Source organism: Triplophysa rosa, linkage group LG2 (genome assembly GCF_024868665.1).
Source record: "Triplophysa rosa linkage group LG2, Trosa_1v2, whole genome shotgun sequence".
NCBI classification, from domain to species: Eukaryota; Metazoa; Chordata; class Actinopteri; order Cypriniformes; family Nemacheilidae; genus Triplophysa; species Triplophysa rosa.
The window spans coordinates 3,948,334-3,966,166 of record NC_079891.1 but is presented as its reverse complement, the minus strand read 5'-3'; the positions used below and the strand labels follow the sequence as shown (position 1 = coordinate 3,966,166).

The 17,833-nt window shown below is 37.3% G+C and overlaps 2 protein-coding genes across 2 annotated transcripts; one reads left to right on the top strand and one right to left on the bottom strand.

Moving 5' to 3' along the window:
• Positions 1 to 358: 358 nt before the first annotated feature.
• Positions 359 to 5,913, top strand: LOC130545747 (tetratricopeptide repeat protein 16-like; the record flags this gene model as incomplete). Its single annotated transcript, XM_057320469.1, has 10 exons — positions 359 to 447; positions 529 to 619; positions 718 to 861; positions 1,260 to 1,360; positions 2,463 to 2,592; positions 2,683 to 2,897; positions 4,708 to 4,985; positions 5,185 to 5,326; positions 5,410 to 5,575; positions 5,827 to 5,913. Coding segments are annotated over exons 1-10 (1,395 nt in total), but the record flags the coding sequence as incomplete, so codon positions are not given.
• A 4,003-nt stretch (positions 5,914 to 9,916) lies between these two features.
• mymk (myomaker, myoblast fusion factor) lies at positions 9,917 to 13,928 on the bottom strand. The gene is made up of 6 exons (XM_057324045.1): positions 13,387 to 13,928; positions 12,812 to 12,926; positions 12,233 to 12,381; positions 11,693 to 11,809; positions 11,443 to 11,583; positions 9,917 to 10,639 (listed from the first exon to the last, which is right to left on the bottom strand). Exons 1-6 carry the CDS (start codon positions 13,519 to 13,521, stop codon positions 10,520 to 10,522), a joined length of 777 nt encoding a protein of 258 aa, XP_057180028.1. The 5' UTR covers positions 13,522 to 13,928; the 3' UTR covers positions 9,917 to 10,519.
• Between the last annotated feature and the right edge of the window lie 3,905 nt (positions 13,929 to 17,833).

Below are 17,833 nucleotides of genomic sequence, written 5' to 3'. Positions count from 1 at the left end.
TACAAATATTTGTCTTGCTCTGCACTTACGAGCGCAAAATAAGTGCCATAATACAACATAAATCGGATTTAGTTATGCTTATAAACACCTATCACGGATTTCCTTTAATGAATCGCATTTTTAAAATTGTCATCATAAATTTTAAACAAAAATTAGAGGGAGTGTCTTACGTGACTCAAGTGTTCCCATAGTTACTAAATGTTGTCAGAAGTTTTCAAGTGTAAGGAACTATTGCACGACTTGTTTTTGTTGAGGTGTGTTTAGTTTTACAAAAAAAATCTGAATTATTTACAGATGCCACTTTTGACAGTTTGAGTAAATCCTGAGGTTTGCAAGAAATTAAATCTGATTTCTGTGCAGAGGTTTATGCTTTCATGTCTGAAGCGGCCTTTCAGTGAGACGAGACATGAGTGGGGAACTCCTAATCCAAAAGAAAGCAGATAATCAGTAAGCAAAGAGTAATTCAAATGAATATCTAACATCTGCTCTATAATGAAGTCTTATTGCAAAATTTGTTTATATTTATAGTTACCAGGCAGGTGTCAATGCTATGTCACAGTTTCAGTTTGAGAAGGCTGTGTCCTGTTTCTCAAAGGCCATAGTGCTCCAGCCTCAACAGGTATGCAGGAATATATGAATATTTATTCTTTGATACCGCTTTATTATTTGAAGCTCTAAATTTGTCTAATAAGTTTTTCATGTTGAACCCATCTGCAGACACAGCTCTATGTAGAGCGAGCAGAAGCTTTCCTTCAGCTGTGTGATTTTCAGTCTGCAGCACTGGATTACAAACACACCTGTATGCTGGAACCACAAAATGAGGTCTATTCACAGAAACTGGCCTTCATTTACTACCTGCAGGTACAGACATTAATTTACAGCTGTTAGGGATATACAGTACAGTAACAACAATGTAGTCTACACCAGTGGTTCTCAAACTGGGGGGCCCCAAGAAGGATCCAGGGGGGCAACAGATTTTGTGGCATTTTATGCAATATAGAAATTTATCATAGATTTCATGCACTCAAACATCAGAAAAATGACACCACCAACCAAAAGAATTGAGGTTCCAGCATTGTATAACCGAATGTTTTTGGTTTAATTAAAATTCTAAGTTTAAGATTATACGTCTTTATATGGGGGGCCGCAAATATGCACTTAACACAAAGGGGGCCTTACAACGAAAAAGTTTGAGAACCACTGGTCTACACATCATTTCAGCATGGTTATGCTATGTGTGTGTGTTAATTGTTCTTGAGGGTCAGTGTCTCTATGATTTGGGGATGTCTGTGGAGGCTTTGGAGTCTTTCACAAAAGCGGCGGAAATCAAACCCGCTTTCCGGCCTTATCACATGAGAAGGTCAGTGCAAGTTTTAGCAGATATTTAAGAGCTCTTAAAGGAACAGTTCACCCAAAAAGGAAAAGTCTGTCTTCATTTACGCACATTGTTCCTAATCTGTATCAATTTCTTTGTTCTGATGAACACAGAGAAAAATATTTGGAAGAATGCTTGCAACCAAACAGTTCTTGGCCAAAAGTTCTTGGAAAAATTGCAATTGTAAATGTCTTTGTTCTGTTGAACACAAAAGAAGATATTTTGAGGAATGTAGGAAAGCAAACAGTTCTGGGGAACTTTTGACTACCATTGTCATTTTTCCTACTATGGTAGTCAATGGTGGCCAAGAACTGTTTGGTTTCAAGCGTTCTTCCAAATATCTGTTTTCATCAGAACAAAGACATTTATACAGATTTGGAACAACTCAAGGGTGAGTAAATGATGAATTTTTATTTTTGGGTGAACTGTCCCTTTAAGTGCCAGAAGTGCCACTTCAGGTTTAAATGAGTGCAGCAAAACTGAGTCTCATCAGTGGTCGAATTGTAAAAAGAAAAAACATTTTAAGTGGAATGGTTTGGTGAAGTATTTTGGGGGTGGAGAGGCATTTGTTTTCTACCTAACACAAAAATGACAAATTTGTCTAACTTAAAACATTTAAATGACCAAACCATAAGATTTATTCAACAAAAGCTACCAAAACACAATAGATGCAATTAAAAAAAAATTAAGCTCACTAAGGCTGCATTTGTTTAATACAAAATAATTGTTTTCTATTTTATTAATGGATAATATTATATACATAATATTTTAAGAATATATTCCTGTCATGGCGGAGCTGAATTTTCAGGCATTAAAATTGCCAACAGGTGGCGCTCCATCCTAACTACATTCAACCTGTATGATCATTGACCAAACATCACCTTGACATATGATTTACAAGTCATTGTAAGCTGGCTTAGACCAGTTAATACAATTAGTAATAAGAAAAGGTCTAAGCAGTTTTTTGCAGATGATAATTTAACAGGTGGGTTTATTAGTTTTATTAGTTAGTTTTAACTAATGCAATGCCAGTTTAAATGCACAAATAGCAAATATCAGAAGCCTTTTTTAATATATACATTCATAGCTTGGCCTGTCTGACTGCTCTGGGCCGATACTCGGACTGTCTTCGTCTGGTCAGTAACTGGCTGGAGACAGGTGACCCTTCAGCTGACCTCTTTACTTTAAGAGCTCGCCTACACCAGCAGCTCAATCAGGTCAGTTCATTATTCTCAGCCTTGAGAAGATGATTTTCATTTAAGAGTCTATCATATATATATAGGTATGAGGTCAATATGTGTCCCCAGATGACTTTGTGCTATCATGATGTGAGATCCGCGCTGAGACTGAAACCGAGTTGTCAGGAGGCGAGTGCTCTGTTGAAGAAGCTGCAGGAGACGGCGGAGCGTTCTCATCACGCAGCCGTTGATAAAGCGCTGATGGGAGAGCTTTCAGATGCACTGGGGAAAATAAACACAGCTCTGGAGTATAACCCCAGTAAAGCACACTACTATCTCTTTAGGTAAGGCTGGGCGAGCTGGGGATTTATAGCATTCTCAAATGATCTGTTGAGATCTGTTTTTGTGGGTTGAATAAAAATGATATTATGGCATGTAGCCATAAATTCATCAATTGTTATTAAATGTCTTTCCATTTAAGAACAGTACAAAAATAAGGTTCATTTGGTTAAGTAAACTTAAATTAAGGTTAAATATATTTTTAAGTATACTTTATGTAGTAAGTTGTAAGTTAATAGAAAGCGGTAAGTATACTAATATAAATGTGCTAGCGGTATGCTTTACTGTAGTATTTCAATTCTACTTGGGACTTGGGAAAAAAGCGATTTTTTTTAAACAGTAGTAAACTCTGAGTATGTGGCTAGCTTACAACTGTGTTTTTTGTTTGTACTGAAACTATAGTACAAGTGAACTTATACTGTAGATGTAATGATAGTGTATTAGATTAAAACTCTATATATTTAAAGGGGGAATTCGTGTTTTTCCGTGTCTTTGGTGTGTTATAAATTGCCCATGCATGTATTAGACACATAAAATTGCAAAAATGAAAGTGTCGGAAACAAAAGATGCATTTTATCGAAAAGCGAATGCTCACCCAGACCTGCCTGAAACGCCTCGTGTAACCACACCCCCACAAATCCACGTCAGTTCGTGGTACGAGTTGACTAAGACCGCCCAAATGTTTACACAAGTAAGGTGGGCGTACCTGTCCAAATATGGTAAGAGGCATCACATTTTCGTCACACGCTTGCAGTATTCGACCAATCACTACGCACTGGTTAACTGGCCAATCATAGCACACCTCGCTTTTCAGAGCAATGAGCTTTGTAAAAAATCAGCGCGTTTTAGAGAGGCGAGAGGAGATCCAAACATGCGCGGTACGTGGAAAATACAGCGTTTTTGAACCGTAAATCCTGTATACACATTGCATTACATCTAAAACAAACGATAATATTCCTTTTAGCCGTGTCATATGACCCCTTTAATACTTGTTAAGTATAAAGTACACTTCAGAGAAGTATACAAAAAGTAGGTTGAAAGTATACTTTCTTACTTTTAGTCTAAAAGAAGTATACCAATTGCAAACGTGAGTACATTTTTTAAGCGTTTGCACCCTAGTTTCACTGTTTTTATACCTATACTATTTTTTATGTTTAAGAGTAATAGGAAAGTCATCAAAGCCTTAAAATAACACATAAAGATGCAGATTATGTAGTAACCATGCAGTTAAAATGACTTTTAGATCACAGAAGAAACTAGATCATAGCTCTGCACAACTCATTTTTGAACAAACTAATATTCCAACATTGTCATATTGTTTTGCAAAAGCTGCAATAAGTAAACACAATAAAACCACGTGTCCATTATACAATGAACGTAGATTGAACAGAGAAGTTGAACTGTGTTCTCAGAAAGGATTTTTTTATATGTGCCATTGGGGCAAGTTGTCACGTATGCTTTATATGTCATAGATGTATAACTTTTTGAATTACAATACTTTTTGGCCATAAACAAACATTTTCTTCGGATTAATTATTGAGATTAATTGTTGTTTAGCTGTTTGCATTTTACTGAATGGCAGCCTGCGTCCGTCGTAACCATTTACACCATTCAGTGTGACAACTATTAAGCCATGTTGTCATAAAAGTATGTCAAATACATTCATTGAACTATATATATATATATTTTTATTGTCTTATAGTTTTGTATGTGTCTATTCAGTGAAATATTTACTCGAGTACATGTGTGACAACTAGCCCCGGTCTCCCTTACAATGCAAACAGCAATAAAGTGCACATATCTGCATTCTTCCAGGGGGATTCTGTATCGTCGCCTTAAAGACTTCACTGCTGCCATCGATGACTTTGTTCTTGCGGTTGACTTGTGTGGGGTTGGAGAAGAACCACCTGAGGGTGAGGAGCAGGAGATCTCAGGGGCTTTAGAAGAGGATGCTCAAACCCAACTGGTGCTCACGTACAATGATTTTGCAGTTCAGTGCTTCTCCAGGGGTTTGTATAGGGAAGCCGTCGTGCTGCTAAACAAGGCCATCGAGAAACAGAGAGATGAGAGCGCGCTGTTCATCAACAGAGGAGGTGCGTTCGGTTGAGACTTCTGAATGGCACTGAGACTGAGATGCAGTATTTCTCCCAATTATAACCCGAGAGGAGTTTATTAAATTAAAACAAGAATTCTTGAAATGTCTAGTTTGGTTCTTTTGAGCAATCATCCATTGTGTATCATCCAGAGCAAATCTCTCTCTCTCTGTGTGTCCCCGGTCTCTTTTTCCCTCAGATTGTTTTTATAAGCAGTGCGAGTGGATGTTTGCATTGGCGGATTATCAGCTAGCAGAGGAGATGGGTCCCGACAACACGGCTATCCGGCTACGACTCGCTGTCATTCACAACACGCTGGGCCTGCACAGATTCAACAACAAGTAACTTAATACATCTTAAAACATATTTTTAAATCTGTATGCAACTACTTTTTATTCATTTATATAACATGGGTCTATTATAGGAAGTACCAAGAGGCAGCAGACACGTTTTCAGTAGCTATAAAGCACAACCCTGCCGTAGTTCAGTACTACGAAAATCGAGCCAAAGCTTCTAGCAAAGCAGACAGACTGGAAGAAGCAAAGCAGGATGCCATCAGAGTTCTTATCTTAGATCCCACCAATGAGCAGGCAAGAATCACATCACATGACCACAATGTATGTACATACAACCAAATCAAATACAGTTGACAATTTACTACATTGATGCATAAAAAGGAATTTTAGGAAAAACGATTGTATTATATTTATGATTATATAAAAAATATGAATGGCAATGAAAAAATCACGTTAATTATGATGGCATGTATGAAAAGCTTTGATTGATTCTAGATGAAAGTCTTTGGTCTTCAGATTGACCTGATGTTTGTATATTGGGTTAGATGGTGGCTTTGCTGTTGCGTCTGCTCCCAGGATGCTCTCTGTCTGACATCATGTCCTGTGCTACTGCGCAGTCGGTCGAGAGGCAGATGATGGCAAAGATTGAAGTATTTAATCAGGCTGCCTCCAAAGTGTCAAGGTTTGTAAAAACATCATAATAATGTATTAATTATATATAAAATGTAAAACTCACGTGGTTATCAGTTTGATGCAATAGCATCAGTGTCATTGGTGTCAATAGTGTAATTTCTTCTCATATTCTCCAAAAATGCGCATAGATGCATTTTTAATGCTGTAAATCAAGAATGTAACTGTAAAATATTCAAAGAAATGAAAATACACCATTTTTTTATTTAGAATTGGTAAGATGGCCCTTGTTGAAGATGACAGCCAAACTGCCACTCACGCTTCACTGACTGATGATGATCCAAAGCAGAAGGTGCAGACAGCACAGGTGGACAGAAAACTAGTCCAGAGCAAACAACAGGTATGGCTGCTGATACATTTGGTTGTATTCGATGGTTGGAATCACTGACAATTTTATGTTCACCCAAAAATTCAAATTCTGTCATGAATTACTCACTTTCGAGTTGTTCCAAATCTGTATAAATTTCTTTGTTCTGATGAACACAAAGAAAGATATTTGGAAGAATGCCCCTTGTAACCAAACAGTTCTTGGCCACCATTGACAACCGTAGTAGGAAAATTTACTTTATCATGTTTTTGTTCTGTTGAACACAAAAGAAGATATTTTGAAGTATGTAGGAAAGCAAACAGTTCTAGGGCACTTTTGACTACCATTGTCATTTTTCCTACTATGGTAGTCAATGGTGGCCAAGAACTGTTTGGTTACAAGCATTCTTCCAAATATCTTTCTCTGTGTTCATCAACAAGACATTTATACAGATTTGGAACAACTCGGGGGTGAGTGAATCATGACAGAATAAACATTTTTTGGTGAACTATCCCTTTAAAGAAATTCATACCAAGTGGCATAAAGTGATTATGAACATAGTCGAAACATGAACAATGCTGCAAATTATTTGTATTAATTGTTGCATTCTACAAAGCAAAAACTTTTCTTTTTTTAATTACATTTGACAACAGTTGGGTGTCATGAAGTGTGAAGTTAGCAAAACATTATGTTACCGTACAGTCTAACTTTGGTTTGAAAAGAAACACGTCTCCAAAAAAAAGTGAGACATGATACCCACTATTCCATCTGTGACTGAAGCGAACTGCAGTAACCAATCAATTTCTTTAAAAACTATTAAAAAAGTCCACATTTTGGAATGGTAGTTTGGAAAACATTTTGAAGCTAATTTAGTATTTGAGTCAAATTTTACAAAATACGATTAATAAAGAATAGATTACAGTTTCTTGTGATATTACAGGTTAATGTGTGTACATTCCTGGTGAGGTTAAATCTGACATGAAATTGAATCTCTTCTGTTCATGCTGTCAGTTGAATCAAGCGGTGAAGAAAGCGTTACACCAGAGGCGTCCCCTGCGCTGTGACAGGCCACGTCTGGCCCCTGCGCCCCGTGAACGTGAAGAGCCTGACACTCAGGAACGACCGTATGTGTGGAGGAAATTTAGGGGTCTTGGGCTCAACTGTTGAAGGTCTGATGGAACATTGAATCCCGTTGACTTCCATTGTATGGACACAAAACCACCGAAACATTTCTCAAAATATCTTCTTTTGTGTTTACAAAGGAAAGAGTCATATACATGTTTTGAACAACTTTGGAATTAATAAGTGACAGATTTTCTTTGGGTGAACTATCCCTTTAAAGCTCTAGTGTGCGGCATCTAGTGGTGAGGTTGCGAATTGCAACCAACGGCTCACTCCACCCCTCCCTTTCGAAGCACTACGGTGGCTGACACAGAACTAAGATGCCGTCACGTTTTTGCTTCTTTGCCGAAAGAGATAAAGTATTTACGAAACGCGCTGTGCAGAGCAGTTTGTCCGTTTAGGGCTACTGTAGAAACAAGATGGTGATTTCCATGTAAGGGACCCACGGTGTAGATAGAAATAGCTCATTCTAAGGTAATAAAAACACAACGCTTCATTATGTAAGATCTTCAAACACCTCTGAAGACATAGTTATGCTATATTGCATTTATGTCCATTGATCCTTCAAAAAAACACACACTGGACCTTTAAGCAAAACAATAACATGTCAAAAGTACCATTTGTATGAAGTTATGCAGGACATTAACTTCATGGTGAGGGAGATTATTTTGGGATTAACATTTGATTGGGTCAATTCCTTGTTGTTTTGCTCATAGCAGCTGTCGGCGCTCAGAGGTCCCCGGCAGCTGAGGAAACAGCTGAGAGCGAGAAGAAAGCGGAGAGAGTGAGAACAACAGCACTGGCAGCTGATGCCAGACTTTTATCAGAACTTTACACTCCCTTGCTAATAGTGAAACACATGTTTCAACCCCAGAGGAGGCGAACAATCTGACGTCATTTGACTTATATGTCCCTGTCCAAAACAAAAAGAGATAAAATACTTTAATTTCTGTAAGTGACCATCCAGGACATTTTACTAAAAGAAAACGAAGACAGATCTTGGACCAAGAACTGTTTGGTAACAAGCATTCTTTCAAATATCTTTCTCTGTGTTCATCAGAACAAAGAAATGTATACAGATTTGGAACAACTCGAAGGTGAGTAAATGTTGACGGAATTTTCATTTTTGGGTGAAGTATCCCTTTAAATCTTCTGCGTCTCAAATATTTCTCCTGAAAAAGTTTGAAGAGTTTTGATCAAATTCTCAGTTGTTTCATTTAAGTACTATATCAACTTTGAGATGTTCCCCCTAAAATTGCTTAGGAGAAATAAAAACAGAAATATATGTTAAAATACATTATCTGGATTTGGGTAAATTTGATGAGAAATGTTTGAGTTCATATTGAAATCTTCAATAATATTGAGTTTTGATTGCAGACAGCACCGTTTGTAAAATTCTTAAGATCTGTTCTGAAAGACATGTGTCGGATTTCTGCCTCTTTTTCTCAGGAGAAATATTTGAGACGCAGAAGACTGAAGTCTATTTTCCCTCCATTTAATCTCGCTGATGTCGAGGAGAAATATTTAAAGAGATATTATTTAGATATTAAAGAGATCCCATCTGTCATTTTTCTGTTATGGGGATGCACCAGACAGAGAGAATCAACTGTCCATCTTAGTTTAAATCCAAACAAAAGAAACGAAGAGAGGTATGAGGAGACTGCGGCGCAGAATTCAGTCATGCTGCCAACACCATTGCAGATATGTTTGCTTTCTTACAACCATTGCGGTGGTTCGGTGGAGTTTCCTCAGACGGTGTGTGTGTGTGTGTGTGGGGGCCGAGACCACAAACAAAGTGGTTTTAAACAGACAGTGGTCATAAAGAAGCCCAAAGTGCTTCACGCCGGTGTAATAAAAGTGTACGGTTTCTCTTTTTGGCAGATTAGGACAGTCGGCCAAGAGGCGAAAGTTGCCAACTTCCCATCCAGACAAAAACACCTTTCTCTGGGCACAGGAGCTGGTGGCCTGGCCTCGCGTCAAAGCAGTCTCAGCCAGCCAAAATTTCATTCACGTTTGGTGGGAGACTGTTTTGTCTAAAACATGCCGCGTGCGTTTGTCGTTTTTGGACAGTTTGCGTGGCTGATGGACCAAGTGAAATGTGAAATTTAAGAATGAAACTTTGAGAAAGCCATGATTTATGTTCCTTTAACTTAAACCACTTAATCGTCCTTAAAGGAATAGTTCACTCAAAAGAAGACAAAAATCATGTTGTTTAAAACCTGCATGACTTTTGTTTTTCTGTGAAACGCCAGAAAAAAAAATATTCTGAGAAATGTCTCTGTGGTTTTGTGTTCATACAATGGAAGTCAATGGAGTCCAATGTTGTTTGGTTACCGACGTTCTTCAAAATATCTTCTTTTGGGTTCTGCAGAAAAAAGAAAGTCATACCGGTTTGGAATGACATATGGATGAGTAAATGATGAAAGAATTAAAATTTTTGGACGAGTAGTCCATTAAAATGTACTACTAACTCAGAGCTTACAGGAATTAAACAAAGAGACAAATACATTTCAGGTTTTTATGTCATTAAATAAAAAACACACACATAAACAGAAACAAAAGAACTAAATCATGGGCTGTGCAATAAATAGATATATTTACAAGAAAGAAACAAAATGTCAAAAATGAATCATTTTTACGTCTTTCAATGTACTACACGATATATCAAAACCGTTTGATAGGTTTAGCTACGAGTTTAGTTGTACCCAGATGATGTCTGACCTGTCTGGCACAAACACTTGAATATAAGAATTAAATGGCCTTTTTACAATCATTTTAACATTCATAGACAAGTGGTCCCTTATGAGGAACCTTTGAAAGACAGTTTATTCATTTTGGACAGATAATACGTCTGCTGTTTTTTCTGACTCATAAACTTTCCAGCTGGAGCGTTACGGTATGTTTGGAGCTTCGCGGCAGTCCTTTCTTCTCTGGTCCCGAAGACCCTCTTCACAACCTTCCCGACTGTTTTTCAGTACCGACACCTTCTCGTCATTTTTTGACAAGCGGGGCATCATTCTATCCCTACGAATAAGTTGTCCAAAGCATACTTGGCCTGCTGGGAGGTCGTATAACTGTCCTCGCTTTCAGGGTGCCGTTAGCAGATGCCGTTTCTTGCGTTACATGGTGCGTGGCTGGGATTTGTGAAATGGCAAGCCAGGACCACCGGTCCGCGTCCAGGGTTTTTGGGGAGTGGTCCAGATGGTCCGTGCTTTCTCCTTTATTGGCGGTTGTGATTTCTGCCGTTAAACAAATAGGGGTGTAATTAATATGGCGGAAAATGTTTGGCAAATTAAAGGAACGCTTCAGCGAAAAATGAAAATAATTTACACGCCTTCATGCCGTTCCAAACCCATGACTTTCTTCCGTGGAAAATGGTGAAGAATGTACTGGTCACTTTTTTATACGCAAAATAAATATACGAATAAATGAATGAAATGGAAAGCATTTAAACTAAAGCTTCAAGAAGGACACAAAAGTACGTTAAACATAATGCAAATGTGGTCCATAAAAGTTGTGCGCTACATTGCAGGTCTTCGTAAAGCTGCAGTCAGTACGTAAATTTAGTCTCTATCGCCATCTCTGTTAGACAACATAACACTGCATGTTACTTTACGTACTTGTTGAAGTGAAATGACGTCAAACTGACGTTTTCTGTGAAAAAATGATATTATTATAAGACTAACGTTGTAAATCGGAGTAAGGACATTTTTTTTAGCACAGTTTCTATTATTAACTCAAAAAAGTAACAGATTGCAGTTTTACGTCATACAATGTTTGTGCGCAACTCTTTTACAATACTTTCTGGTGTGTTTGTTTCTATTCTGAAGCATGAAAGCTCCAATTCTTCTTCATTAAATCCACCAGTACATTCTTTGAAACATCGCTGTTCCATAGAAGAAAGAAAACGATACATGTTCGAAATGGAGTAAATAATGACAGCTTTTTCGTTTTTGTGGTGAACTGTCACTTTAAAAGTTCACAGTTTGTCAATTTTAAGATCACCTCTACAGCTCGGCTGAGATAAAAAGATGCATCATACACAGCAGCAGAGGGTGTAACAGTTGAGTTTGGCCGCGTTGCGTCCCGTCCCAGCATAACGGTTCTTCTTGGGCAGTAGCAGGATAAAAGACACGGCCAGCGACACGTGATAGAAACTGTGGACGTAAGCATAGTCCCACTCCTGCAGGAGGAAGTGAAGGAGTCATTACCACAGCTGTACCACGCTTGTGTAACTATTGTGTCATGCATTCTTCCAGTTGCAGTAACTGTTGGAGCCGCACACAAAATACCTCAAAATAGAAGCGAAGCATTAAAGCAAGAGCGCCGAAACAGCATCCCGGTCCCACTTGTTGAGTGTAAACGCTTTTGTCTGGATAAAGTCCCTTCTTTTCCTTCATTTTTTGTAACTTGGATGAAAGAAAAACAACAATTTGGTGAGGCCTCGTGGTTGCATTTGCGTCACCTACTGTAATAAAATCTTGAGTTTCTGTTTTGTCAGTGCAAATAAGCAAAATATAATCCCACATTAAGCTTGTTTACTAGCTAACAGGGAACGTTATCAGAACGTTGGGTGACGTTCTCTGAAAGTTCTCTCAAAGTTATCAAAACATGTTCCCACCAGAGCACTTAGTCAGCAAACGTTGTGAAAACGCTTTAGAAACGTAATTCTTACATTATTAGTGGACCGCTTAAAACATTTAAAAATAACATTTTCTTAACTTATTGTATACCAAACGTGTTTTTGTTAGCTGGGTCTTTCTGCATCATCGAACACATGTCACACAGCTTGACCGTATGATCCAATCAGCTGCTGTTTTTCTCCGACTCACCCATTTGACTGTTATCATGAAGACAGCTGTTCCGATGGGGCCGGAGTAGATGCCGTAGCCCCATCGGTCCTGGTAGATCCTCACAGCCGAAGTCAGCACCCCAAACATAGTGAGCGATGAGCGTTTGGGTTCATCGAAATCTCCCAGCGCTGGATGAGTGTTAGAGAACATGAGTACACATTCTTGACACGGTAGAACGTAAGATATAAACACCTGTCGTACGGTTAACACCACTCTCGGAAAACGATGATTTTAATCGCTTTGCTGACCGTCTGACCCATGTGGGAGTACAGCAGGGAGTATTGAATTATTATAGCGATTACCATTGAAAACGTGATTAACTAAAAGGCACAGTTCACGCAAAAATCGAAATTCTGTATGTCCTTCCAAACCTGTGCGAGTTTCTTTCTTCTGCAGAACACAAAAGATGATATTTTGAAGAACATTGGTAACCAAACAACATTGACCATCATTGACTTCCATTGCATGGACACAAAACAATGTTTGAATGATGTCAGAATTATTACTTTTGGCTGAACTATCCATTTAAGAATAAAAAAACATGACGGATTTTCTCACCTAGCAATGTGACCCACATGGAGATGGCTGTTCCATACACGCTGAAGTACTCCAGAATCTCATACTTCATGAAACAGAGTATAGACAGCCCCGGTCCATCACAGGCGTGATAAATCTGAACATATGTGGAGAGAACATTTGGACTTATATTTCACATCATTACTAGGCCTTCTAGATATATGTTGATAACTTTTCCTTTTGAAAAGAGACATAGATACTGCCTTAGATTTATCACAATTTTTATTACAAACAAAAAAATAGAAAAAAGTTTACATTAACACTACAGATGGAATAATATGGAGATACAGAAGATATATCTTCACGCATTTCTACAGTAATCTTGATAGATCCACTTTAAAAATGATTTGTTGTTTTAACTTAAAAATGAAGTGACCCGGCTTTTAGTTCATTCAACTCAAAAATACTAGTTAATATAACAATTTTGCGTCATATTCATGCAATAACTCATATTTTTTACGTTGAATTAACTAAAGATTTTAAGGAAGCCGGGTATCTTCATTTTTTAAGTGGAAACAAGAAATACAGTTTTACAGTAAACACAGTCGTTCTCTTACCGCTGTGAAGAACATGGTGAAGAAATAGACCATGGCCTCCATGTGAAAGCCTCTCTTGGCGGCCACGCTGGCTGCGGGCAAGAACACCAGACTGCTGATGGTGGGCAACAACATCTTGGCGATAAACGCTCCCATTCTGACACAAACAACAGACCTCTGGATTGTTGGAAATTGCACTTTGTTAATGGCCGGCGTGTTTCGTTCAGCCAAATGGTTGAAAATGAACAGTGACTCTCACACACTCTCAGTCTCTTTAACACTCGCACACAGCTGGTTCTCTGATGGACCTTTAAAGTTTAAAGGGCTCGGAGGGGTCCGTATGTGCACAGTCATCAGGGAGCAGCTGTCTGCGTGGAGCTTGGGGAGAGGTCCTGCCCTCACATGGCACTGTCACACATTTTTGCCGTTCTAATACAACAACAGTTAGACAAAGAGTGAAGCCATTTATGGTGAACTTTACATTCTGGTGTCACGTTCTAGGCAGCTCGCATACAAGTATGCATAAAAGTGACAGTATGTCAAATGTTTAGGGTGTCTGAAAATTTGTGATGTGGTCGGTTTGGCCACAATGAATTCAGTGCATTTTCCTACTAAATCTACCGCACATTTGGCTGTACAGAGAATTCTTTGAATGTATTTTTTATACAGTGGTCAGTCTGGATGACAGGGAATCGATCCGTAAAAGTGGCTATAGAAAGTTCTAAAGTCTCGTTTGGGTTATTGACATTGGCCTGGTAAAAGCACCTGGATGCGTCACTGTGAATCTGCGTTTGACGTGAATGTGGTTCTGAGGGTAGAAAAGCAATGAATGGATGCAGTAAGGTGCAGGGTAGAGATGTTGTGTTAGAGACCTGCGAGTCTTGAGAAGTCCAGATGTACTGATATACTAGGAGTCCAAGAATACATTTGTACTGCTCATATTTTTATGTGGTTGAAATTGTTTATTCTGTTTTTTGCTTGATTTATGCAGCTGAAACGTTTTAATATTAAACGTATCCTGTCTGTGTTAACTGTGTTGTCAATTAACAGCCCATTAAGTGCCACACATGTGGATATTTGACATGTTCGCTTTTAATAGGTCTGAAAAAAATGATATTTTAAATACTATTAAATAATATCATTAATATTAAAATAAGTAATATGAATAATGTTATATTAATATTGATTAAAATTAATATTAATAATATATATAATAATTATATATTCATTTATTTTAAATTAATTACGTAATATGGTATTTAATCAGAATAATAATAATAAAGTGCACACTTTATTGAAAATAAGATAAATCAACGACATCACATTATTGTGATAAAGTAACATAATTAAACAGTTCACTCAACAACAACAAAAATCTTTTTAAAAAATGGCTTTAAATCTCATCAGTTCAAACCAGAGATTTATATATATTTACATGGCGCCATATTTGATTTTAGCACTCTATTGGGTTTGTTTTGGTTTCAACGTCACTAAATAAACTCAAACATAAAATTTTCTACATGCACCTATACTGTATAATAATTTGCTTAAGATGACACACTAGAGTTGTTTATATATATATATATATATATATATATAAAATGCATTCAGTTTAAGAAAGGAAGTCATGTCTGTGATGGCATGAGGGCCAGTAAATTATAAAATTAAATTACAAATTTTTATTTTTGGGTGAAATATTCTAGTTACATTTGATGATATATTCAATGTGTCTTCAAAAAGTAAATATGTGTTGAATATCAGAAAATAGCAACAACAAAGCAGTTAAAAAAATCCATTAAAAATATATTAAAAGTTTTACATTATATACAATCCAAATCTAAATCAATTCAAAATGAATTTGTATTCATATTTCTTTATGTGCATGATTTATTTTGCAAAAACCTCTCTGAAACAACAAGCGATCTACATTTAATTCTGAGTATATTCTTAAATATAAAACCAGATGTCAGCGACAAATTCAGCAACATCAAAATGAAACACATGTGACTCACTTTGCTCTAATTGACACAAGTCTTTTTGAAACGTAGCACAGTAAATGACTGTTTCTCTGTAAATCAAATGATGATTTCAACCTACACAACACAGCCACACATCCGTCTCATTTCTGTATTCTGTGGCTTATTTGATGTGGCTTCAACAGCTCCCTAAATAACACTTCACACAGTCCACAACAGTTAGGAAAGCGCTTGTTTTGTTATTTTGAGCGAGAGGGAGAGTCTTGCTAGGGACTTTGTGGCTGTCGGCTCGCAGCTGCGCTCAGCTGTTGCACCTGCGCAGGGAACACAAAGGGTGCAGTGTGCTGAGCGAGCGAGCGAGAGAGAGAGAGTTCCTCACGCCACACATTCTCTGAGTGACTGTAACGGGATTCTTGAGGAAACCATCCTCATCGTATACAGAGATGAGTGTACTGAGCTGTCAGTGAGGATTGGAATGAAGAGTTGCCTTTGAGGTCAGATACTGAAAGTAAAAGATGATGACTTTCACTGAGATGTTTTGCTGTGGTCACATTCTTTGTCATCAAATAGGGTTCTGTCAAAATAAGTTCAGCATCTGTTAGTTTGAAAATAATTGACTTTGGTGATGTTAAACAAGTACAATGTAACCCCGAGGAATACATTTATTGTATCAGTTACATTTTCAAAGAGTTTTCCAGCTCACAGTTTTACTGTATTTAATTGATTCACTTTTTGAATATGGTCGGCTCCTCAACTCCCATGGCCTTATGGGATAAAAATTGTGCATTTGACGAATAATGAAATATTTTGGCAGAAGCAGTATCTACTTCTATTTATATTTCTCAGATGTTTTTTGCGTACAGAGGTTACGGACACGGACAATTCTTATTCTGCACACTGATTTTTACATACTATACAGTATAGAAGTGAGCAATTTCACATGCATGTACTCGAAAAATTGAAGACACAATTTCAAAAAGGATGTGCCAAATAACACCTAGACACAGAGATGTGTTCAGAAATAACACAGATTGTGTTGTTTTTAACACAGCCGTTTTTAGAGAGCTGTATTTTAATTAGAGGTGGAGCAACAATTTATTAATAATTAATTAATTATAAATAAATGTATAAATAATATATAAATAAATAAACAAGGAATATATATATAATAAATGTAATAATATAAATAAATACAGTATATAAAATAAATATATATAAAACATTTACATTGTGATTTTTTGTTATTTAATATCAGCTATTGTTTGCCAAATTGATCAAATTCATGGCATATGAGACCGAGCTAAAGTATTTTTTTTTTAGGGAAGGCCTGTATTGTTTTCTACATGAAATCATCCTACTTAATGTAAAGAACATTCTGTGAAAATATATCCTTGATTTCTTCAGAGTAAGGTATGTCAAAGATAGAATATTTCGGAAGCCATCTTTTTTGTGCGAAATAAAACGTGTCAATAGTCATTCATTTCAGTATTTATGATATTATAAAGGCCAAATAAAGGCAAATTTTCATCATTTTACGGCTTTACAGTTTTTATGCTCTTATGCGACTTTAGCCTACATTTCACCGACGGAGTCACGTATGTGATTAAAATACAAGGTTTTGGTAGCAGTCACTGTGCCAGTAACAGCATTTCAGAGTTTATTCATGGTTCCAGATCAGATGCTGTAGAATGAGACACGCCTCTCGTGTGAGAACAACAGTTGTTTTGATTGTGAATATAGTGAAATGTGTGCTACATTAGACAGGATAAGAATGGCCAGTCAGAGCCAATCAATTATTTTTGTCCATTTACCAGTTTTTTTCCCACAATACACACTTTTATGGGACTTCACCGACACACAAAGAGTGTTTCAGCAGTTTAGACTGAAAGGAAAAAACTGTTTCCTATTTTCTGTATATTAATAACAACCAATACGCATCAAAAGCCTTTTTCCAACACAGCAATTCACCTTAAGTACTAAAGGCTCTGCGTCTCACACACACAAACAGTCTTTTATGCTTTCAAAAAGCGAGCGTTCCTCCAGACTGTGCGAATCTCCTGAAGTACGTCTATCGGTGTACAGATCTGTGGTGAGAGGAGTGTCTGATTGAGCTTTAAGTGTAGCGAAGCGTCTCTAATGTACAGAGCAGACAGACGGGCAGCCCGGAGAACATGTGGTCTATAAACGCGCACGTCACACGCAGGCATGGTGGTCTCGACCCAAAACATTTCTCTCCATCCATCTTTCACTTCCTCTCTCACCCGTGAGCATTCGAAGAAATCTATTCTAATCAAAAATATCCACACGGAAGTGACATGTCTTAAGATATTAAAACTCTATTTTAATTCAAAGTTTATTTTTCCTACTTCATGTTTGTCTATTGGTTACACCACTGTGCATCTCACAGTAAATATATCCGCTTTTCAATAGGTTTACTAGTGTATATATTTAGATATAAAAGCATTGTTCACCCCAAAATAAATATTCCGTGT